This window comes from Teleopsis dalmanni, chromosome 1, assembly GCF_002237135.1.
Source record: "Teleopsis dalmanni isolate 2A chromosome 1, ASM223713v2, whole genome shotgun sequence".
Classification (NCBI taxonomy): domain Eukaryota; kingdom Metazoa; phylum Arthropoda; class Insecta; order Diptera; family Diopsidae; genus Teleopsis; species Teleopsis dalmanni.
Genome location: NC_051846.1, coordinates 34,931,787 through 34,956,697, shown reverse-complemented (window position 1 = coordinate 34,956,697; position 24,911 = coordinate 34,931,787). Strand labels below are relative to the sequence as shown.

The window sequence follows — 24,911 nt, the reverse complement described above, 5'->3', positions numbered from 1 at the left end:
TATTATAAAAAGTATAAAAATTAAGTAAAAATATAAAAAAGGTAATAATATAAATTATTAATAAATTATTACAGAACACTTATTGTATTATAGAAAATAAAAAATTTGAGTAAAAATATAAAAAGTATATATAAATTATTTATAAATTAATTCAAATCACTCTCTTGTGATTTCAGTTTTCGCTTCTTCATCCGGTCTTTTGCATGTACAAAATGTTGTTGAAGCACCGAGTTCATTTTTATATCATTCACTTGCAGAAATTTAAGGAGACAGATATCTACAGAATGGGAAGTTATATATCAGAACATATTTATCAATAGATTTAAATTATTAAAGAAATTACTTTTTATTATTTTTATTAAAGTATACGTTTGTATACTATTCTTCTCCTTTGTTCCTCTCCATGTGTAATTAATTGCGAGCTCATCAGATATGACTCGCTTAACGCTTTGCCTTAAAAATACGGCCATTTCGTCACCGCCCACTCTGTTAATGAAGTGCTTCTGAAAATATAAAATAGTTGTAAAACAAATATAGTTGATAATTTATATTCTAACTTACGAAAGCTTTGTTTATGTCTTCATCAACCAAATTCGCATCAAACTGTTCTAAGGCCTCTACAGTATGTAGAGGTAGCGATGGTAAAATGGTTGACTCCACTTCATTTATAGAATTTGTGTTGAATTTAAGAAGACGTACTTCCTGACGTAATGAAATAACCTCCTCGGTTAATGTTTTTACGACTTTAATTATGTTTTCATCCCGCTTTTGCTGCTTCTTGTCCCTCTCCCTTATTTCGTGTAGTATATCGGAAAGACTTGGAGTTGGAAGACCTAATAAAAATCAAAAAAGTATTGTGCTTACTATAATACTGGCATAAATAAAGATAATATTTATGATAATATTTATTTAATGAACTAAATTATATAGTTTTACAAAAAAAAAACTTACTTGTAGTGGCTGAACAAGCAGAAGTAGTGTGATTTTCGATTTCCAATTCATCCGACAATATATCTGAAAAATGAAAGAAGGTATATTAAGGAATAATCAGCGTTTGTTAATAGGGAAAAAAATTCTTACAATTATAGATGTTATTTGTATCCTCCATGTTAAACACTGCAATGTAATAGAGAAGTGAATACAGAAGAATTTAATAATAAAATAATTACCTGTTGATGTACTTTATAATATAATTTAAATAATTTAATTTAAACTGTACTTTCACTGATATTTTTTCACTACACCACTTTACTGCGTTCAAGAGAATGAATTGCAATTACTGCACGCAAACAAACAATTTCAAATGAGAGCGTAAATTTATGCACTTATGTTACGCACTTTCAGAGAACACTAAGCAACAATCGCTCAGATGTTTTATTTCTTTATCTCTTCACTGTTCGTTTCGTCAAAACAAAATTCAATGAGTCATAACCAGTATGCATTTTGTTGGTGGCGAAAAATAACAATCGCCAAAACAATCGCGTGGAAGATTCATAACTTCATCGCGTTGACGAGCGATCGTCCAAAACTCGTCTGTTTGCACGCTGGGTATGAATAAAGAGATTTGAAAAATTTATTTAAATTATAAGGTAGGTTCCTTATTTTTAAGTTTATAATCTATGAGATGTTTTTACTATATTTATAAAAATTTTAGCTAAACTAAATGTTAGCTAATCTAGTGTTTTCTGGCAATTCTTTTTATTATTCACTATTTTTCTAATTTATGTTTCTTAATATGTTTTTAATATGTTATCTTATATTATTTTTTTTTGATTTTTTAGTTATATATTTTATTTATTTCTGTTAAAATTTTTTTTTGAATTATTTCTTTTTGGTTTTTTTTATTTTGCTATAGATTTTGTTTATTTTTATAGTTTTTTTTATGATTTTTATTTTATTTTCTTATATTACTCTATTGTTTTGATTATTATTTTTATAATTTTTATATATTTTTTATTTTTAGTTTTATTTTTTTATTTGATCTAATTTTTTCATTTTATTTTATTTCGTTGTTATTATATGTATTTTATTTTTATTTATTTTATTTTATCTATTTATTTTTATTTTATTTATTTTTCTGACTTTTTTTTTCATATTAAACAGAATTAATTATGGCCTTTGTTATATGTTACCTTATAAGTCCATGTTTTTCTGAAAAAAAATTGTATTCCCAAGGTTGTTTGAATAGATTTTTTACTCTAAATATCGTGCATCTTCCTATATTTTCGTCAATAATAATTATTTTTATTTTTAAATGTAATTCTTTATTCTTTTAAAAGGAGCTTCATTATACTAAGATATTGATATAGTATTTTTTGTTTGTTGAAGTTCTTCCAATGATGTGGAAGTGCATGTTCAACTGCTCCAAATAAATCCTTAATAATATCTCGAGCTTTCGTTTTTCTAAAAATAAGCAAAAGTAAAAAACTTATTCGTTAGAATCATCAATATGATATTATAAATATAAATGGAAAAATTGTTGTAATCCTATCTCCTTAATTTCTAGCTCTACGCTTTAAAAGTGTATACAATTTTTGCTTATAAGAACGCATTCTGGTATTTCTGGTATCTGGTATTTAAAATTGAAGAAAATTCTATCGAATATCTTAAATTGAAATATGATATTGTAAACAAGTGCTTACTTCTATGCGAATTGTCAAATTTTTAGGGTCTCCAAAAAATATATTCACCGAGAACGATAATACATAATAATACAATAACAGATGTTTACTTATTTATTTATTAGAGATGTTACGAACAGTCGTGACAAGATTTTTATTATTTTAATCAAAAATTTTTTTAACTGACCAAACAGATGATTAATCTGGATGGTTTAATCTAGGACAATGTTTGACTTAGACGCTTAATCTAGACGGCTTAATCTAGATGTTTAATCTAGATGGCTTAATTAAGATGTTTGATCTAGATGGCTTAATCTAGATGTTTGATCTAGACATTTAATCTAGGTGTTTAATCAAGATGGCTTAATCTAAATATTTAATCTGAATAGCTTAATCTAGTTGACTTATAATTTAGACGGCTCGATCTAGACGTTTGATCTAGAGGCTTAATCTAGATATTTAATCTAGATGGGTTGATGTAGATGTTTAATCTAGATGGCTTAATCTAAATAGCTTCATCTGAATTATTAATCTAGATGGTTTAATCTAAATCTAAATAGCTCAATCTAGATGGCTTATTCTAGATGTTTAATCTATATGTTTAATCTAGATGTTTTATTTAGATATTGTTGTCCAGATGATTTAACCTAGGTTTTTGTACGCTCGGTTTTTTTAAGGTTGTTGATTTAAACTGAGAGCTGGTATTACTATCGTTCGCTTTCAGGGTGTCAATGTATTTTGGGACATGGTCTTTGATTAGCACCGATTTATTATTCAACATTTTTTCATCCTCTGAGTGCTACTATAGATGTTTGTGAGCTCAACAATGTTTTCATTGTTTAGGCGGTGTCTGGGATAGCATTTAACATAGTTTGTGTTTTATTTATATGTGTTTTTTTATATCTGGACCTGTTATTGACATCATTTGACCTTTGTTGACTTAAAATATCAAAATACATATATAGTATTGTTTCTTAAAAAGTATTCTTTAGTTTCCTTAATAAAAATATATGTAATAGCTCCTTTTTATATTCGTCATAAGTATTCGTAATAACTCAGATTATATTTTATTTGCTGATATTGTCTGTTTGTTTTGCTAAAAGTGCTATCAACACATTAACTCTGAAAACAATGCAAATTTTATTAAATAATAAAGCAGCGAAATGTAGTTTCCAGTTCCAGTTCCAGGTTCCGTTCATTTCGTTGACATGAAATGCGGTTTGAAATGCGAAAGCAATGAAAATTATTTAAAGGAAATTTTAAAGTTACAACTTTGGCAGTTTCCGAGCCATATCACATGTGGAAATGGTAATTAGAAACGGAATTGTATCAGAAACTTCAGTCAGGACAAACAAACGTTGGTGCTTTTATTTGATCAAACGTACTCGTAATTTCGCAATTTCACAATTTCACTGCCAAAAATAATAAAATTAATGACAACGTAAAAGCTGAAATCATAACCTGGAGCGCGTAATTTGAATGGCTGAGCACTCGAATGCTGTTTAATGTTTATTTTGTGTATTTGAGCGTGTAATCAGCGAGTCTGCACGTATGCACGTGTGTAAATTTTGTGTCTTCCCAGTTGTACGATTTGTTAGTTTGCCTGCTGTATATCTGTCTGTCTGCCTGTTTGTTTGACGGCCAAGTTATCAAGCCAAGTGGATGTCGGTGTGGGTCTGAGTGTGGGTGTCGACGGGCGTTGTATTTACGCTTATAATTCCGTTTAATTAACGTAAGCGTATAATTTTCAGCATTAACGCTTTAATTAGCTAATTTAAGTTGCACGCTTGATGCCCTCATTTTTATGTGAACTTATTTATGGGGTTGCTAACATGTGAAAGAGAGTTCTATATTTGTCTCTAAGTGGTTAGGAGGTTCTTATATGATTGCAGAGAGTGTTACCTTACCTTGAAAGTTACTAAAATTTTAAAATTATTTTTATTTTATATTTTTAGCAATTTTTTATTGCTTGAACTTGTACGTGTTAATAACTCTTGTTAATTAACACAAATTATTCTATTTAAAGCTTATTTATATTTAATTGTATATTAAATTAAATTCTACAAATTTAAATTTCTGTCTAAACAATTGTTGACAATTCTTTCTGTGAATTTACATTTTATTGATATATATTTTTTTAATTTTATTTTAAAAAATATTTGACAATCCAATTAAAACTGTGGCCGAGCGTTTAATATCGCGATTCGCAACCGCAGCTCAAATGTCAATTGCATTTGTATTCTAAACTAATTAGCAAATTATTAAAATCGTAATAGCATTAGTTAAATATTTGTCAGCCGCTGTAAATGCTGCGGTTGGGCAAATAAGTCAAACCCCCACCCCCTGCGCCTATGAAAATGTATTGGAAAATATATACACTATGCCTACACCCACCCCACCCCACTCCAGCTGCGGTCAGTGCTGTTGTGGCATTCGGTAAAAGTGTTTAATTAACGAATTCGACTTTGACTAAGCCTCACTTACTTTTAATTAGTAACTGACTTTTATGGTTAGAACTGTGACGGTCATAATCTCATACATGCGCAATAACGCAAAAATGCTGGAATATGGAATTTATCTGCTTTGGTTTGATTTATTCAAACTTAGATTACATTGATTTATTCAATTTAGTCCTAATAAATTTAAAAGCATTATTTGGTATTTATAGTAATTGTATTGTGCCAGATTATCTTTAAATATTGAGAATTTAAATTTTTAAATTTTTTTAAGTTGAATTTTTTAAGTTGAATTGCATCTGCGTACTTTTACTCTTTGATAGCTGGAAGGATACTGCAGAGTTCCACCCATCTCACTGACTAATTTGTGTATCCCTCATAAGCTTCGTGATTATTCAATGACTGATCTAAGATCTGAATACCGCCCCGTGCGGTTAGTGATTACTCTGACGTTAGATAGTGCCAAGTAGGGCAGCTAGTCGGTTTTTGCATATAGCTTCAGGGCTCTGTCCCTTATGTATTTTGTGATCGGATCTATTCTAAGGTCTCTTAGCATGTCAATCGTGTGGATGTACCATGGCACTTTGAAGAGTCTTTGGAGAGCCTAACTTTGAGCAATTTGTAGCTTCTAGATAGTAGGGCGGCAACTTTACTATACACGACACACCCATAAAGTAGTGCTGGTCTAATTATCTGGCTGTAGATCAGCTTTCTAATTCGCACATATATGGGTACCAAATACTCCTCATCAGTGGTGTTGGAAATATTTCTTAGTATTTAGACAACAAATATGTCCAAGCCATTTAAAAATAAGTGAGAGGAGGAGGATGTTTTTGCTAGATCATAATAACTGATTCTTTATATTTAAATAATTTCCAATAGTATATAATTTGTTAATAACATTTGTTACTATGGAATTTTTGTCCACTGTTGCAGCAAAGTATTAGAAAATGATCGAAAAAATTTTGCCTGAAAATATACAACAACAATATTTTTGTTTTTGGACTCTTGAACACGAACAGTTTTGAAAGCACTGAAAATTTCGAAATTGAATTATTTAATATTTTCGAATTTGTTATATTAGAAGATTATTGCTGTTAATAATACTTCGATCGTAGTTTTTGGACACCCTTTCTTACTTACAATAACAAGTTTTTTTATATCTTATATTTTATGATATATATTGCTCTTATAAAGAAGATTATTATAATATATGTCACTATATTTCAAAGTTTGTTACTAAACATGTTAAAAAATATTTCAAAATCTATAAGATCAAACTCCGCACTTTGATCTGCACTCGCTAGCGGCCCTGGTCCTGAAATATATATATGCACTATATATATATATATAACATATATATGTAATATTTGTATGTAATATTTATATATGAGCCATATGTATGAATACATTATGCAGTAAGTCAGTAATGGTCCAATAATCACGTCACTTGAGTTTAATTTGTGTTTTATAAGTACGGAAATGTTACGTTTATTTAGTTCTTTACATTTATTTGTATCTCAACATTTGCTGTTACTAAAGTCAATTGAGAATGGCGACAGAGCACGTTTTTTTAATGCGATGTTGTTATAATTTGTGGTAACTAGCAGCTGTTCGTGTTAATTTGTTTCTTAACTTTTTGCAAATTATTATTACTTAATTTATATTAAAAAAAAATTTTTTACACTTATTCAAGTAAGTTCAATGCTAGTTGAGAATAGATAACAGAAAGAATTATAATATGAGTTTTGACTGAACGGTATAGGTTGAACTATATCAGTTAAATATTCTGGAAATTGACATGAGCATTGAATTGAATTGAGCAGTAACAATGTATATATATATATACATATTATATATATATATCATATTATTAGCACTGAAAGTATTTATATATTTTTTTATAAGAAATTTTTTGAGGTGACATTCCTCCAATTTTTCTTCGGTCTTTTATCTTTTTTTAATGCTATAAGCTCACAATTTATTATTATTACTATATTTTTTATTTTTACTATTAATTTTTTCATTTTCATTAAAATTTATTTTAAATTTATTTTTATTTTATTTTTATAATTTTTGCTGTTTTTAGTATTATATTTATAATTATTTTATTTTTTATTTTTATTTTTATTATTATTTTTATTATACTCTTATTTTTATCATATTCACATATACATTCGCTATGCTGTATTAGTACGAAATCTTAAACCACCTGTAAAATTAATTATAATTGTAATAAAATTAATAAATTATATGGATTCAAATCGGCTTTTTAGCTAATTGAAAGGGATTCGTCACCCTCCATCACAACTAACTATATAACAAATTGTATTTATATTTTTAAAAGTTAGTTTTCAATACTATTTTTATGTAGAGACATTATTTATTGCATGCTTTTATAAATAATTAATTAATTATTTCAATTATTCTATAGCTTATGATTTTGTTCTAATACAACACAGCAATTGATTTTATTAATAAACTTTCATAGCAAATTAACAAAATCCCAATTTCGAACATACAAATCAAGTACGGCTTTGGATCAGTTGGCTAATGAATGCTGACTCTGATTTTTAAATTTGGCAAGGTATGAGTTCAACCCCAGGCACTTGCAGTTTTAAAAAATTATTTACGAATAATTAATTATAAGAAAAATAATTCCCAAGACCACTGTTGGGCCTTGGGTAATACTAGAAACATCTGTTTGACCAAAAAACTATTAGTTAAATAAATAAAAAATAACTTATTTTTAATTCTTTTATATAAGTTTTTTTTTGATTTTTATATTTTTTTCTATTTCTTTTATATATTTTTAAATTTTTGTTTTATTTTTTTATAAATTTATTTCATATTTTATATATTTATTTTTTCATTTTATTTTTATATATGGGTTTTTTTTAAATTATTTTTTTGTATTTGGTTTTTGTTTTTGTATTTTTTAGTTATACATAAAATACATATTTATTTATACTTATTTTTTATTCATTATGTTATTTGTATTTCCTTTTTTTATTTTATTTTTTTATTCATTTCTGTTTTTAGTCATTTTTTCCTATTTTTTTAATTTATATATAATTTTATTAATTTTTTAATTTTTATTTATTTCCGTATTTTTTTTTAATTGTTTTAATTTTTTTGTTTGTTTTAATTTTTAATTTTTTTTTATATTGTTTTAAATTCTTTTATTTTGTGTTTTTAAATATGACTTAATTAGATAACTATATATTGTTGAAGCCGACATTTGTTATTTATATTTTTTAAAAGGATGTAAAGAGTGTTGATCTTTCTCGTTTCATACCAAAAATCAATAATAAATTAGTTATATATTAATTACTAACAATTAAAAAGAATACAATGAAGAATTTTTAATTTTCCTCAAAGTTTCTCTAAACTCAATTGTTAGTAGTTTTTTTTACATTTTCATTTCCGTGGATTTTCATTGTTGCATAAAACAACAACAACAATCAATAAATAAACGTCAATATTGACAATAATTACTGAAGATTATCGCATGTTAATAACTTTTAAAGTAAAAGTGGGCCAAAGAAGTCAACATAAAAAACAATTAACAAACATTTTCACAGACATGAGTACAAAAAAAAAACACAACAACAACTAATAAAAAATACAATGAAGTACAACAAAAACAAAAGACAAAACCAAACGACTGACAGCATTCTAAGCACAAATAAATCGTTCGAATTGTGAAAATCTTAATAAATTCAAAAAGTAGAAAAAAAAACAACAACAACAACGCAAAAGTATGAACAACAAAACTGAGCTTCGATTAAATCTAAACTAGCATTGCGTCTGCGCAAACAAATCAAGCCACATTTAAATGGACTCAGGTCGAAAAAACTAAAATTCGTCTTAGCCCTCAGAGACTAGGAAATGAAACAGAAAAGGTAAACAAAGAAAATATAAAAAATAAAAATAAAAAAAACAAATGAAGAATAAAAACATAAAAAAAACAACTTTGCATTGCAATGACTTCGATAAATGGCAAGACAATTTTTATGGCAAGAAGAAGAACTGAAAGCCACAAATATTTATGCTTGAAAGATTATGGCCAAATGAATGACAGCTGCAAGCACCGCAGAGTTGAGAAATGGTTCATAACAAAGTTGAAGAAAAAAACAAAATGAAATAAGAAATAAAAAACAACAAAAACAATGACAATCGCTTTAAATAATAAACAAAGGTTAGAATGAAGGTTTTAAAACTTAAAGAAATTGTGGACATTCAGAAACTCACGACTTTCGGAATAATTGCTTTGAAGAGAGAATGTGAAAGAGAAAAATTTATGAGAAAGTACAAAGCATAGTATTTGTAAGAGAAAAGCTATTGGCGCAATTGTATTTATGATATTTTTAAAGGTGATTAATCAGATATATTAACTTCTATATCTATATACGTTTATGTGTAAACATTGATTGGGATTATACAACTTTGCGGAGTTAAAAAGCATCTATCAAATCTAGGTATTACTACAGACTATAGCTGCAGACTTTGTTGCGAAGAAGAGGAAACAGCAGAAAACATTTTGTGTTACTGTGATAGTTTCGCCAGACTCAAGATTCGGGACATATCCACGGCCTATCCACTTATAACGAAATTAGACAACATCTCTCCAAAAGACATAAAGGCGTTCTTAATTGCTACTCGTTTATGAAACTAAAGTGGGTATGCAACAATAATCCTCAAAGGATGCAGTTGCGTGGTGACAAGTTCCCAATCTATTTTAAAATTTAAATCTCAATCTAAATATATAAATAATTATATGTATATACATATAAGTATATACCTATAGATGTATGTATATACATGAAAGTACATATTTTTAATCGTAATGACTACATTATTTATACAATAAAAGTAAGATATCAAAAATTTGTGAATTCAAAAAGAAAATTCTTAACTAATCAATGAAATAATTTAAAATTGGTTTATTTGAAATAATTTGAAATATAATATTTAATTACAATTTAATTAAATTATAATTAAATTACAGATAAATTATTAAAAATTTATTTAAACTATAATTAAAGAAAGAACGATTTTGACTTTGTAAAACTTGACTTCCACACAGATAGTTTTGCTACATGTAACATATTTCTTTACTGTGTATCGTCTTGTTGAGATGTTAAATCCTATGAAATTGTATTCAAAATATTAATATAAAACAGTTTTTTTATAAAAACTGTACATGATAAAATAGATTAAAATCAAGAACTAAAATTTTTTGGGCTCGTAGAAGATATATACTGCGACCGTAGTATATATATACTTCTTCTGGCATAAATCGAAGCTGAACTGCCATAAAAACTGTGATTAGAGATAGACTATGGCGCTTGAAAGCAGAGACAACATTTTCTACAAACTGTCACAAACTCATCTTGTTGAAATAATAACACAGGTTAAGATGTTCTGTCAGATAATCTTTCCGTATTCTTACCTAACTTAGTAACATCCTTTTTTGAAGATTATATCAGTATACCTTTTAATTATAAATATAATGTTATTAGATTTTTATCTTGAAAATGTTAATACAATATCTTTCATAATATTAAACCAATCTTAATCTTAATTGCTCATAACAACCAGTTCTAAGGTTTGGTCTCACTAGTTAATACTAGTTGTGTAAAACTATACGTCATAAAAAATCTTGAAGGTTCAAATAGCAGTCATTCGTTATAAAGTGTGTTTGATTTTGCAAATTTTCGCTATTTAAATTCATTAATGAGGTTAAAAAGATGTAACACATCAGCTGATAAGTCTTTAGAATAACCAACTGCATTGTTTTTAGCAAAATTGAACTTTACTTATCAGCATAGTTTCCTTCTACATTTCGATACCTCTCTCGTAGAATGGTTCATCTTGGGCTTTAAAATATGTTTCAGTTTAGTTGATGGCTTTTACATCGAAGTTAAATCACTTTCCCTGAAGAGTTTTTTTGAATACTGCAAACTGTAAGTGCGGAAGCGATTTGAAATGTGATTTGGTCGTAGTAGCCAAGTTGCCATAATAATTACAAACCCACTTATGATATGATACACTGTGTCGGTAACAGAGAATTTTCTTCTTCCTCATGTGGGGCCGTTGTTTTGCGATTTCATCTTTCAAACGCTTTTGTTGGGCCATATAATCTCTATTGATGATCTGGCCTTTTTAAAATAGTCGATTAACAAAATTGCATGTGCATTCCAAAATACGGATGTCATAACCTTGCTAGCTGTCTGTTATATTTTTGGCCTCTTTGGCCGCTGTCTACCGATTCGGCTCTTGAGTGGTGTGGTGAATCTAAGTTTCTTCCATTGTTACATACCAACTATTTTACATAAGTACTTTTTATCTTGCTTAAACAGCTTCAAACAGCTTTTAGAATCACTAATACGTTGCTGTTTTTGGTGAGCTCTCGATTTTTCCTATAGACAAATGTTAATGTAAAATTAAGCTGACACGTTCCTTTGAAATTTTAAAGGTGTCATCCATCTTCTCCATTTCACAAGTGAAACCTTTTCTGTCACGGTATTTTTTTCCATAAAAAATCAATGATTATTCCAGATATTTGAATCCGTTGTTCTGAAAATATAAAATGAATCGTCTTTTAAAGAGCTATAACTAAATGAGTAATCGTTCAAACAGTAAAGTTTGTTATATAATAACAAAAAAACATTATAAAAAATTATGCATAGAATATATTTTAAAAATCAGCTAAACAAATAAGAACTTCAAACTAAATAGAAAGGTAAAAAACAATAATTAAAATTTACTAAAAACCTTTTTTTGTTATTAATTAAGAATAAAACGAACGTTTGTTATGAAATTAAATATTTACAAAAGTTTATAACAAATACATTTGCTGTTTTCACATGTGTGGCGTGTATATTCAATAATTTACAGTTATAATTAATATAATTAAATACAAGTATTGCCTCTCTCTTATCAATAGAACAAAACTTGCTGACAAAAGACTCAAACAACAAACTTGAACAAGAGACATATCTCTCACTCTCACTCTCTTTCTTCTGTAACGAAATTTAATCTTTCTCATTCGAATTGTGTTTCTAAAGCCTCTCTTTTTTCCGTACAAGTAGCAGCAAACTTGGCTATCAAAAAGTTAATTTCGAAATTGTGAATTTTTTTCGAACTTAACTTGAACGGCAACTTTAAGTTGCCGATGGAGCTAAGACCATTCGTAAGTAAACCGTTGCAGCGGCTAAACGTGCACAACGCGTCTACGAGCGGCGGGAAGATTTTGTTATTTTGATAATTTTTTGTTTTTGGAAATTGCTTAGTGCTACACTTTTATCTTTTTTTTTGTATCCATTTACAAAAATTTACAAAAGTAAGCAAATGAAAAAAAAACGATTCTTTTTTTTCTTCAATATTTTGTTACCATTTTGTGGAAGTGTGTTTGCGTGTTAACTTGGTTTTAAAAAGAAAATTAAAAAAGTTTGAATTGAGAAAAAATTATTCGAAAAAAATTTTCTTTTTTTTAGATAAACAAAAAATGTTTTAAACAAGAAATCCCAAAATATTCGTACCATTTAAAATAATTACTGTTTGTGGTGGCGAAGCGAGTTTAATCTAAAAAAAAAGTGCATTTTCAGACCACTTCAAAGCCGCCTTGGTTCACTTTTTGACCAAAAGTAATTTGATTTCCCGAATGCGGTTTTGAGTTTGTGTTTAATAATTTGGAATTTTTAAAGATATTTTTTTTTAGTTTTGGTAACTATTATGTTGTTGTTTGTAAATGAATGCGTTTTTATTGTTGTTCGTATTTTTATTACGTCTTGCGGTGTCGTGTGTGATATTAGCCAATTTACACAAATTTCAGAATAGCGTGGATTTCGCATATTTCTACTTTTTGCTAAGTGCAGGTGTCTTCATCGATGGTCAAATACGTATCTGGCTAAAGGAAAAGTGAAAGAATCCAGAATTAAAAAAAATTGTATTAAATATTGAAAAAAAATTAAGTCAATAGTGCACTTCTTGAGTTGTGAAATTTGAACTTCTTAAAAAATAACTAAGTTTTAAATATTAACAAAAATTGTTATAATTTTTTATAAAAATTGCTGTTCCTTTTGCAAAAAATCATAGTTGTTTTTACAAAAATTACTTTTCTTCTCACCCAAATAAATCGCTGTTCTTCAAACAATAATCACTTGTATCTATCGCTGAAATATCGCTGGTTTTAAAACAAAAGTCACCGATCTTCAAAAAAATTTAAAAAAAAAATCGTGTGTCAAAAACGTATTTGCTTTCAATTAACAATTGTGGATGATAAATATTTACACTTCAAATCGTTACAAGCACTTATCTTATTTACTTTAACTGACAATAAAATTAACTAAAAATTTTCTTATAATTTGTTAACATAAAACTACAATTGTGCAAATTACCCAAAATTCTATACTAAAATTATATGAAAAAAAAAATTTTTTATACATTATATTGTTTGATATTGAAGTTTGGCTATAATTGAACTTTAAGTTGATTTTTTTTGTCTATACAATGGTTTAGCATTTAACCAAGCAGACAGTGCAAAAAAAAAAAATTTTAAAAATTTTTGTGAGCTGCAAATAATAAATCTGCAACTTCTAAACAAAACTAGTAACAGCAAAAAAAAATATATCTATATATATATATATATCTAAAACAAGTACCAACAACAACAAAAACACCAACAGTTTACACAATTCGTGGGAATAATTTCCTGGCAAATACCGAAATTGGCATTTATACTAAGCAGCACAAAGCCGCTGCACTGCATCCAGCGCACCATTAGCAGCAAGCAGCACAATCGCAGCAACGTTACTCCGATAAGGTAAGCCAGCAAGAAACAAGCTATAAGTATTTTTACTCGCATAAAATGCCTGACATGACAAGGTATAAATCTACGTCTAGTTGTGAACTTAAGACTCTTTCAACTCACTTTTTTCTTATGGATTTTGTCTTGTTTTGCTGCACCACAAAGCAAAGCACAAGTGAGTTTATGGTCTGCACTTCTACTACTACTACTACTCCTGCCTTGCGAATCGTTAAGATTTGTGAATTTTTTGAGGTTTTACTAATGTTTAGAACAGGAATTTCCACTCCTACATTTTTAGTTATCTTCTACCGACAATTATTGACGTTGTAGTTTAGTTGCCGATCTACGAGTAAAATGGCACTTGCATTACTGCCTGCCTGCCAGCCAGCGATTGTGAACGTAGAGCAACAATATTTTGACATTTTTTTCCCTATAACAACAATAATAATTATAGCAAATTAGTGTGGAATTTAAATAAATATGAAAATATCGTACTTTTAATCTTTTATCTTCGTTACAAGTCTTTAAATGCTAATTATGGCCCACATAATGGCCATGCAAATAGTAATTATCATAAAATAATATCAACGTTTTTTCTTTCATCTGAAGTGGTGTTAGCAGTTTTATCTCATTGCAGGATTTTTTTTACTCTTTTCATTTTAAATACTTCACATTATTATAAATTTATATTAAAAGATAATTAAAATGCTGAAATAAATTTTATTTAATTAGTTTTAATCACACCTAAGCTTGAGTTCGACTTAAGTTGTCGGCTAATAACAGTTTGGTTGTGTTTGCAATGCGAATTAAATGGTCATAATCAAGTCAAAGATGTTGCTTTCTTTGTTTACGCATATTTCTTTAATTAGTTTTCTTTTTTGTTAGCTCCTTTTTATAGTTAAATTCATCTTTGAGTGCTTTTAGTTCATCCACACCATATCCATATACTAAACACCATTACATAAAAATATATAGGGATACATATTTGTTTATACGGCTTTCTAGGTGCATATATGATTGTTACTCAGAGAATCATATCACAATGTGGTTATTTAAACACCTTTGTTTTTCTTGTAGATGGAAAGTATCGAAAGCCACAGTGTGAGAATAAAAACTAAAACCATCTTCTAGGAATACAAAGTGGATAAATTCCAGTTATTGGGCTGTTAAGGTCAAAAGCTGAAATCCCATTTTAGTTATCAACGGAAAGATAGACATTAGAATACAGGCTTAGTATTTAGACAATAAATATCTCTAAGCCACATTTGTTAATATGTGAAGGGAGGAAAGAGCGATGTTCTCGTTAGGTAGTAATTGCTGACTAAGAGTAAACAAGTGGGTGTTGTAAACACGATTGTTAAGAGGTTTTTTTTTGTTAAGAGGGATTACGGGGTTATTATTTAGTAGATGGATGGTAAATTCATCTGGGTGGATACTATGAGAGTATTACGCCTGGTGAAGTGTCTTCGTTTTAGGGAGAATAAAAAGTCATCTAAACGCTTGATGTTAAGTTAAAAGATTTGCTGATCTCAACTGAATAAAGTTGGGAACGAGTGTGCCATCGAGTCTGCACTTATTTACTACCTTTACTATTTTGGCACTCTTTTTGTTTCTTTATTTAGAAAGTAATATTTTTCTATCCACTCAAAAATAACACATATTATTAGATGCAAAATCTGATACTTATTTTTGAGAAATACTGTTTTGACCAACGTTAGGAGGTATGTCTGAGTTGGATTGAATTCTTAACTTCGTAAGATGATTATTCAATCTAACATACAGTGACCAGTCAATAATTCCGTTATAATTCTTAGATTAATCTAAGACTTGTAAGTCCCTAAAAGCATTTTAGACGTGATAGTCTTGATAGCCTTTCCCAAAGAGAACTTCTCTTTCTTCTTTCTTTGCGCCGTTTATAAGACAGGTTAGAGTTCCTTTGCCTAATTCAGAGTTCCATTCTAAGATTAATAATAAAATAATAATTATTTAGTTTTTGTTATTTTGTCGAATTTTCAAAAGCTGTTTCACAATACTGTTTTTTATAAGATAAATATATTTTTTCTTTCAAAAGATTATATAAAGAATTCGTAGTTTTTTAAATCTGTCCTTGCAAATCTATTTGTTGGAAAATCTACTAATTGTCAAAAATCTGTTAAGATTAAATTACAAAAAATAATTTTGAAATGGTATTTTAAGCAATCATTTAAAATAATATTGAAAACGAATTTTATTATTGTGAGTAGAATTGCTTATTAGCCCAAGCCTACATAAGTCTATTGCAATTAATTTTGTAAAAATTTTAAAGCAATACAATAAAAAAAATTAAGGAGTTTACCTTTTACATAAAATTAAATAAAAAGCAATAAAATTAAAAGTAATAAACGATTAAATTTTCGATTTGCACAGCATTTATATTAAACTAATTTTAAGCAATTTATATCGGAAGAAACATTAAAAATAAACATAAATATTAATTAAATTTTAATAAAAAAAAATATTTCACAAGAAATTGCTTCACTACAAATGAAAGTGATATGAAGTCTAGTCATATCACTCATATGAAGTTTTATAGGATACAAGTGTAGTAAATGACCTGTTTAATAGCATATAGTATAAGCAAATTATTGGTCAAATCAAACACCTTAAGACCTAAAATGTGAAAATTTTGTAATATGAAATATCTTTAATACATAGTTACGTGTTTTGATATAGTTAGATATCTATTGATGAAAGATTTTAGTAGACTCAGTTGATTCAAAAAACTACGTTATATGTCGTTATAACTTACTTCTCGAAATATAGGTTTATAGCATAAAATATACTATAGTTTGACGGCTATAATTGTCTAACTCTGCAATCAATAGTTTTGATTGTAACGATTATGTTAATTACTATAGCACACAATATAGTGAATTAAATGTTAATAATATCCTTGAGATAACGTAGTGTTATTTATGTTAAATACTAGGAATTGATTTATATATGTGTTCATTTTTCAAGTTTTAATTTAATTTTTTTTTAAAAAAACCGTATTTAAAGAATTCTCAAGATACTTTCTCTAAATTTTGCTTCTACCTATTGTGTTAATCTTGAATACACTTACTTTACTCTATATTTTAAATGTTTATTTCAACAAAATTTTCAAATTTTTATATTTATTTTATGGCAAATATGCAACAGATGTTAGTTTTCAAAGGAAAACAATCGTTTTCATTGTTTATTGTCTTTCAAAATTTTAAATCTTTTGTTCTTTTATATGATTATAATGTTCTCAGGTCATAAAATCACTTAAGTAAAAATGGGATTAGTAGGGATTTTTAAAACCGGACCTTATACTAGTTAATTCATAACTTCTACTTACCACACTTGTGAAGTGACCTAACTTCAACTGTTTATGCATAATTAAATATTTTATTACTATATGTATTTAAATCACTGTATATATATTTTTGTATTGTATTTAAACAAAATGTAAAGTTTAAATTAACTACAATTAGTTATATTGACTAATAAGAGGTTTTTTAATTGATATTATAAGTAATGTTACTTATCTAAAGAGAGCATATAGATCTGAGCTAGTCCTCTCCTTGTTGGTTTAAGCGCCTCAAAAAGTCCTTTGGGTGTATATTTTTGATACATGAAAAAATTTATTTATTTTTATAATTTATTGTTTTAGTGACCAAGTTTTATTTATATATATATTTGACCAATTAACCTATTCAAAAATATATATTAAAAAAAAATTGTTTGCAGTTGAGATACTTGAGAAGTTTTTGGTTTAATTTTCTTTAATGCATTAAGTAATTTAAATATATTATTTTTATTATTATGAATAAAACAAAAAATGATAAAATCATAACTATAAATATTAAATTATTAAGTCACTAAAATTATAAAAATAACAAGTCAAGTCGGAGAAACTTATTTAATAGAATAATCTGAGGTCAACTATTGCTTAGTCTGATGAAGTGACATACAATAACCCAGTGAAAGCGTGAAGAGGGGTTTTAAAAATACCTCGAGTTAAGAAAGAGTAAAAGTGCTCAAGTGCATTGGCTCAAACAGAAATAAATAAATATAAATATACAAAATATTTCTTTTTATTATTCTGCTATTATAAGAATTATTCTAACAAAAAATTTTGATGAAAATACGAAAAAACGCTAAATTTAAATAGGAAGGAACTATATAAATAAATAGTCATATATGAAAAGTCCTTTTTTATATAGAAATATTTTTCAAAAAATCTTTAAATAATAAACACAAATAAATAATATATATTATGCTACAGAATAAACGTATAATAATAATAGTATATACTAATAATAATGTAATGTAATAATAAAATATTGTAGTATATATACAATATATATTAATAATATAAAACAATAACATAAATACATTATATAATAATATATAATATATATATAATATGATTTATATATAATGTAATAATAAAATATTGTAGTATATATACAATTTTTATATTATAATTATTTTCATTAATTGTATATTATTTTATATAATATTGTTGCATTTTTAAATTTATTTTGACAATATTAATATTTTTAATTTAATGGATCATTAATTTCAAAAGCATTAAAAATATTATTAAATTAATATTTCAAAGTTAATTAATTAATTAAATTTTTATGATTTTTTAATTTTTATAACTTAAAATTTATTGTTTAAATGTTTAAATTTGATAGTTATATATCCATAGCATTAATATTGTTAACTATTCTTTATATAAAAAAATACAAAAAGTCTTCATTACATTTGTAATTGTTGCTGCAAATGGTATTAATTATAAACGCCTTTAGCACATCAAATTAATAACTTCAACCTTTTTTATTTATAATTTTAATTATAACTGATTTTTTTTGCAAATTAATTTACAAACAGTTTTGTGTTTTCATTATAACTAATTTATCTTCTTATAAGTTAGAAGGGTTCGAACAGCAATGAAGAAACAACAAAAAATATTTTAATATATTTATGAAAATTTAGCTGACTATATATCGTTGTTTGGAGTATTACCATATTAGCATTTTTACATATTAGCATTTTATATTTTTTTAATTTTTTTGTTTTTTTTTTATTATATCTAATTACTTGTAAATAAGTGTATATGTAAGTATAATATGTATAAGTATTCTATATCAAAAATTTTTTTCAATCAAAAACGAACTGCTTACTTTAAAAATGTTTAATATTATATTCAAGGAATAATATTTTGATTGTTATAAATAATGTCGAGAAAGATAAATTTCATAAAATAATATATATGTACCTCTTATAAATAATAAATCAAATAATAAAACAAAATGCTAAATCTTTTTGGAAATCCCAATTTCCAATTTTTCATAATTTGAAAGAAATTCAAAGATAAATATATCAATATATTACAGACCGATGCTGTGGTTCCTTTGAGTTGGCATTAGTCCGCATATAAATTCTGTTTTTATATATATTAGAGTATCCAATTTTCGATTCTTAAAACCCGCTATTTGAAAAGAGTTTCCTGAAATCTGAACAGCTTTTTCACAAAAATCTTTTAGTCTTATAATCTTAAAGTAACGACATAACAATACATAACATATATAACGACATAATATAATATATAACTCTATCGTTAAAAGATATTGGAATATCGCTGTTCCAAAAAAATAAGTATGATAAAATATTAGTGTTTTCGATATAAATATTCAGAACATTAATTACTTTCCGTATATTAAAAAGTCTTCCAAGTTAATAAAAATTTTGGAAAATTAGACAACTAAGCTGTAATAAAAACTATATATATATATATATAATATGTCATATTATATTATTTTGGCAACTCCTTTCATTCTTTTCATACTTTCGCTTCTTTTTATTATGCATTATGTTAAGTAATATTTAGTAAAATTAATTGTATCTTTTTTATTTGTTATTAACAAGTCTTTAAAGTATTAAGCATTTATGGTGGTATTAACCTTAAATGGTTTTACATGACAATATATGGGCTTTTGCTATTTTTGTTCAAATTTCATACAAAAATTTTGATTGACAAGTTATATGATTAATATACTTCTTATAATTTCTTATAATTTTGCTTTAAAAATGTCCAAATTTGTTAGTAGTTAATTAGTTAAAATACGGAACTAGGCTAAAATTCACTGCCTACCTTGATTTGCTTCATTAGACTTTCCATGTAAAATGTTGTAAAATGATGTGTAATTAATGGTATTTCATATTTTTTACATAGAAATAAATTAAAGTTTTATGTAAAATAAGTTTTAATGTCTATGTTATAATACAAATATGTTTATGATGTCTGAAACTAATTAAAAAATGCATTAATTATATAGTTAATATATAAAATATCAATGAAAGATTTTTAACATTTCAAAATAAAACTTATTAAATAAATTGTTGTAAATAATATTGTAAGATTTTTCTTATTTTTTTTTACATGTAATAAGGAAAATATTTTTACGCCCACATATATACATTTCTTTAAATACATTAATTATAACTAATAATTTTTTATTTTAGTAGTATTTCTTTTATTAAATTTAGGTTATAAATTTAATTTAATTTTTTATATAATTTAAAATTAAATAGTTATACATAACTATACATATAGTTATATTAAATATATATTTTATATATAAAATTTCTGTTTTCTACAAAATCGAATCTTGTTTAACGAACAATAAATATATAATAAATATTCATTACATATACTATAGTTATAATATGTAGTTATAAATAACTATATATGTATATAGTTACATTGAATGTATATTTTATAAATAAAATTATTGTTTTCTAAAAAATCAAATCTTATTTAACGAATTAATCAAATGGTTATAAAAATATTCATAATAATCTTAATAATAATTAAGTACATTTATATAGCAGTGGTTTATGCTTTCTTTTTTTAAAGAAAAAAACAAAGGAAGTGTTCTCATTGTTATTGACAACAAAAACAAAAACCACAATTTTACATAATTCCATGTTTGAAATAAAAAGATTTTGGACATTTGACGAAATTTAGTTTTATCCTTGGAAGATTCTATTTAAAATTATATACATACCTAATGACATCCCAAAGAAATTTTCAAAAAGTTCTGTTTATGTTTGGCAATTTCGAAAAAACAACTCAGGTCAATAAAAATACTTTAAAAAAATGTATATTAAATATTTAATCAGTTTACTGCTAATATAAAAGAATTAATCTGTCTACCTGAGTCCTCTATAATTTTAGTTCATTAATTTTTAAAGTAAAAGGCATTAAAAAAGTGAAAGATAAACAGGAAGAGGCAAATATAAAGATGTCACGTTCATTGAACACTTCAATATATAAAATATATTTAATTTAAATTATATAGTAATTGTGATTAAATAGTAATTTATATAGTTTGTTATAAAAGAAAAGCAATTAACAAAACATAAATGTCTACTAAAGTAAATTATGTAGCAAATAAAAATAAGTAGTAATACTTAACTGTATAATGAAGTATAATATTAAATCATTATTTTAACACTAGTTAAAATATAATATAATTAAACATAAAACACTATTTAAATAAATTTTAACATCTTTATTTAATAAAAAAAATTGGTAGTTATCTGTTAAAAACAAATTTTATAATGATTAATAATATAAAAACGTTATTTTTATATAAATTATAATAAAATATAATATATTGTTTTAATAAATCTTAGTTATCTTCGTTCAATAAAAAAATCAGTTCAGTTCACTTTAAAAGTTAAAAATGATCACGATCAGAGCCATATGGCAGGCAATAGAGATCAAACCTTGAGTAAATATATCTGATGCTGCAAATATTGTACTAATTTTTTTTTTTTTCATTATAATACCACATTAAAAACTCTTTACCAACATATACAAAACTTTTAATTATATATATATAGATTAACGAAAGAGAGTTGATTGAAAACTGGTTGAAACTGGAATATAAAACAAAGTTTAATTTAATTATTAATCAAGCCATCGCCATCATAAACCTTTCATTAACGTCTAACGTCTCTCTTGTGAAATGGCTGTAAAATGATTTGAACTTGAAATAAAAAAATCCAAATAAATTTTTTTAATTTAAAAACATTGCTTTTAAAAAAAAATTAACATTTACATTTATTATCATGTTATTTTCATTAAAAAATTTCGCTACTCTGAAATTGGATTTTATCAATCAACTCTCGAAATAGTCAAAATATATTTAAGGCCAAAATAAAATGTTTGAAAATAGAAACCGAATTTCATTATAAATTTAAATAGGAAATATTTTTAAATTCAATTTCCTAAAAACTGATATTTAATTTATTTTTAAATAAATGTTTTTATACTTTATTTTACTTTTCGTTGTTTAAATATTTTTATAATAAGTATTCTCTCTCTTCTGTTGACTTGTATTTAATGAATTTATTTAAGAAATAATAATTGGTCTTAATTATTTAATTAATATTAAATATTAATATTTTCAAATAAAGTTTTTTTATAAAAAGCATTTCATCACTTTTGAATAATATGAGTTTAATATGAAAATAGTTAAATTTCAATAAAAATCGAAATTTAATTTATTATTATATTTTTTATTCTATATTTATTTTACTTTTTGTATTTTAAATAAAATTGAAATCTAATTTTCCGTTTAAACATATTTAATTCATTTAAACATGTTTACCTGTTCATACAGCCAACAAAAAATGTACGCACTTAATTTAAATAATATAATATAATGGGCGACAGGTATATCAGGTAGATTAATATGGTACATCTTCACACGAATCAATAAAACTATTTTAAAAACAATCAAGTAAAAAACATATCCATTATTTTATTAAAAGAATTTACCAAGAAATGACAGGTATTTACATGTATGTACAATAACAATCATAAAAGTACTTGAAGAAGATTCGCTAGGTATACGAAAATTATACTGTGATTCGCTATAAAAACCTGACATCCTACGAAGGATGCACAGAAGCACTCCAACTCTCAACTAGCGCAGAATACTTCACAGTTTGAATTTATTTAACTGAAATTAATTATTTCCGAAAGTAATATTCTACAATCTTAATAAAAAATTATGGAAAATATACCAAATTCACCAAAAACAAATTTGAGCTATCAACTCTTCTTGTATCGTGAAGAACTACGTAAACGTAATTCACAATATTTGAGACTCTCCAAGAAGAAATTTGAAATAACTGATGAACTTATTACGCAGAAGGTTAGTAATCTAAACGAATGCACTCCAGAGGATATAAAGACCATAAACCAAGAGTTGGAATTTAAACGTAAGCTGAAGTTGGAAATATATCGTACGCGCAAACTTATGAATTTGGGTATGAAAAATGTTGGCCCGAATACACCAAGCACCGAACTTTAAGGAGCCGGAAGGATGGAAGGATTGGATATATATACTATATACAGTATATACTTTTACTGGAAATTCAACGTAATATTAGCTGAAAAAAGGATCCTAATAACCAACAACGTACTGTGAGAGAGACCAAAAAGAAAATTGTGAAAATGATGAAACTAATGAGATTAATAGGTAATAAGTTTATATATAGGAAAATTGTAAATCTAATTATAAATAAATTGTAATAATAGTAATTAAGTTTATATATAGGATTAAGTTTTATATTGTAAATTACATAATTAAATTGTAATAATAGTGTTAAGCAAAGTAATTAAGTTTATATAGGATTAAGTTTTATATTGTAAATCAAATTATTAAGATTATACATATAATGAAATTATTAAAATTATACATACAATGAAATTATTAAAATTATACATATAATGAAATTATTAAGATTATACATATAATGAAATTATTAAGATTATACATTTAATGAAATTATTAAAATTATACATTTAATGAAATTATTAAGATTATACATATAATGAAATTATTTAGATTATACATATAAAGAAATATTGTGATTGTAAAATGTTAAGCAATGATTGTAAAATTTATTTAAATTTATTTAAATTTAGTTTAGTTAAATCCATTTAAATTGTATTAAATAATTAATTGCAAAATAAAATTGTATATATTAAGTGAACATTTCATCTTTTCATATTTTTAAAAGTAGTCCAAATTGAATAATCTGATTTGAAATTTTAGTTTTATAATTATATATTTCATTATATATAATATATTATATTAACCTTCTGGAAAGGTTAGTTAGAAAGGATAGTTCTGCAATCTTTTGCTGTTACAAAACACGTGGTTTCTTTGCTGTTGGGTACAATACATTTTTAATACTCTAAATATATATATTATATAGTGAAAGACTTCTACCACAAAAAACTAACTATATACAAGTAACTTCTCGAGCAAGACTGCAGGTATAGTTTCATCGAGTAACAGTGCTTAAAAGGAAGATTTGAAAAGAAAATATTTATAATAACTAATAGTTAAATTTATATAGCTGCGGTTTATGCGTTAGCTCTATGAATGGCCACAAAAATTGACAAAACTTTTGTATTGTGTGTGTTTTTGCGTGATCTATGGATACAATTTTCAATCCAAAAATTTTATACGGATGCCATATGAAAGAGCATATGGCCAGCTCAGATATCATTCTTGAAAAAAATTTCTTATATTTCTTATAAAAAGGGAAAAATTTTATTTTGGATTTTCTCTACCGTTACCACCCTTTTCTATTCGAAACAAATTTCTTGTTTCTTGTTATAGAATATTTATTTATTTATTTTTGAATTAACATTAAAATTAATTTTAAAGCTAACTAAGGATTAGGAACTAGTCTGTAGGTCCCCCGCCCTGCTGTCATAGGATTTAATCCTTATAATATTTTTTTTTTAAATTTATAAGAAAATTCTTGTTAAATCCCTTTTTAACTGTTTTTCTATATATTTATATCAATGTTAGATTGATAGTAGCGTATTTTCTATTGAAACTAATATCTTGAAATTTTTTCTCTTGGATTTATAATATATGTATTATTCAAATCTGAACTTCAAGGTAACTC

At 25.5% G+C, this 24,911-nt stretch overlaps 1 protein-coding gene across 1 annotated transcript; it reads left to right on the top strand.

Annotated features, from left to right (window-relative positions):
• The first annotated feature begins 22,993 nt into the window (after positions 1-22,993).
• On the top strand, positions 22,994-23,296 carry LOC119679457. The gene has a single exon (XM_038091818.1). It carries the CDS (start codon positions 22,994-22,996, stop codon positions 23,294-23,296), a length of 303 nt encoding a protein of 100 aa, XP_037947746.1.
• Positions 23,297-24,911: the final 1,615 nt, after the last annotated feature.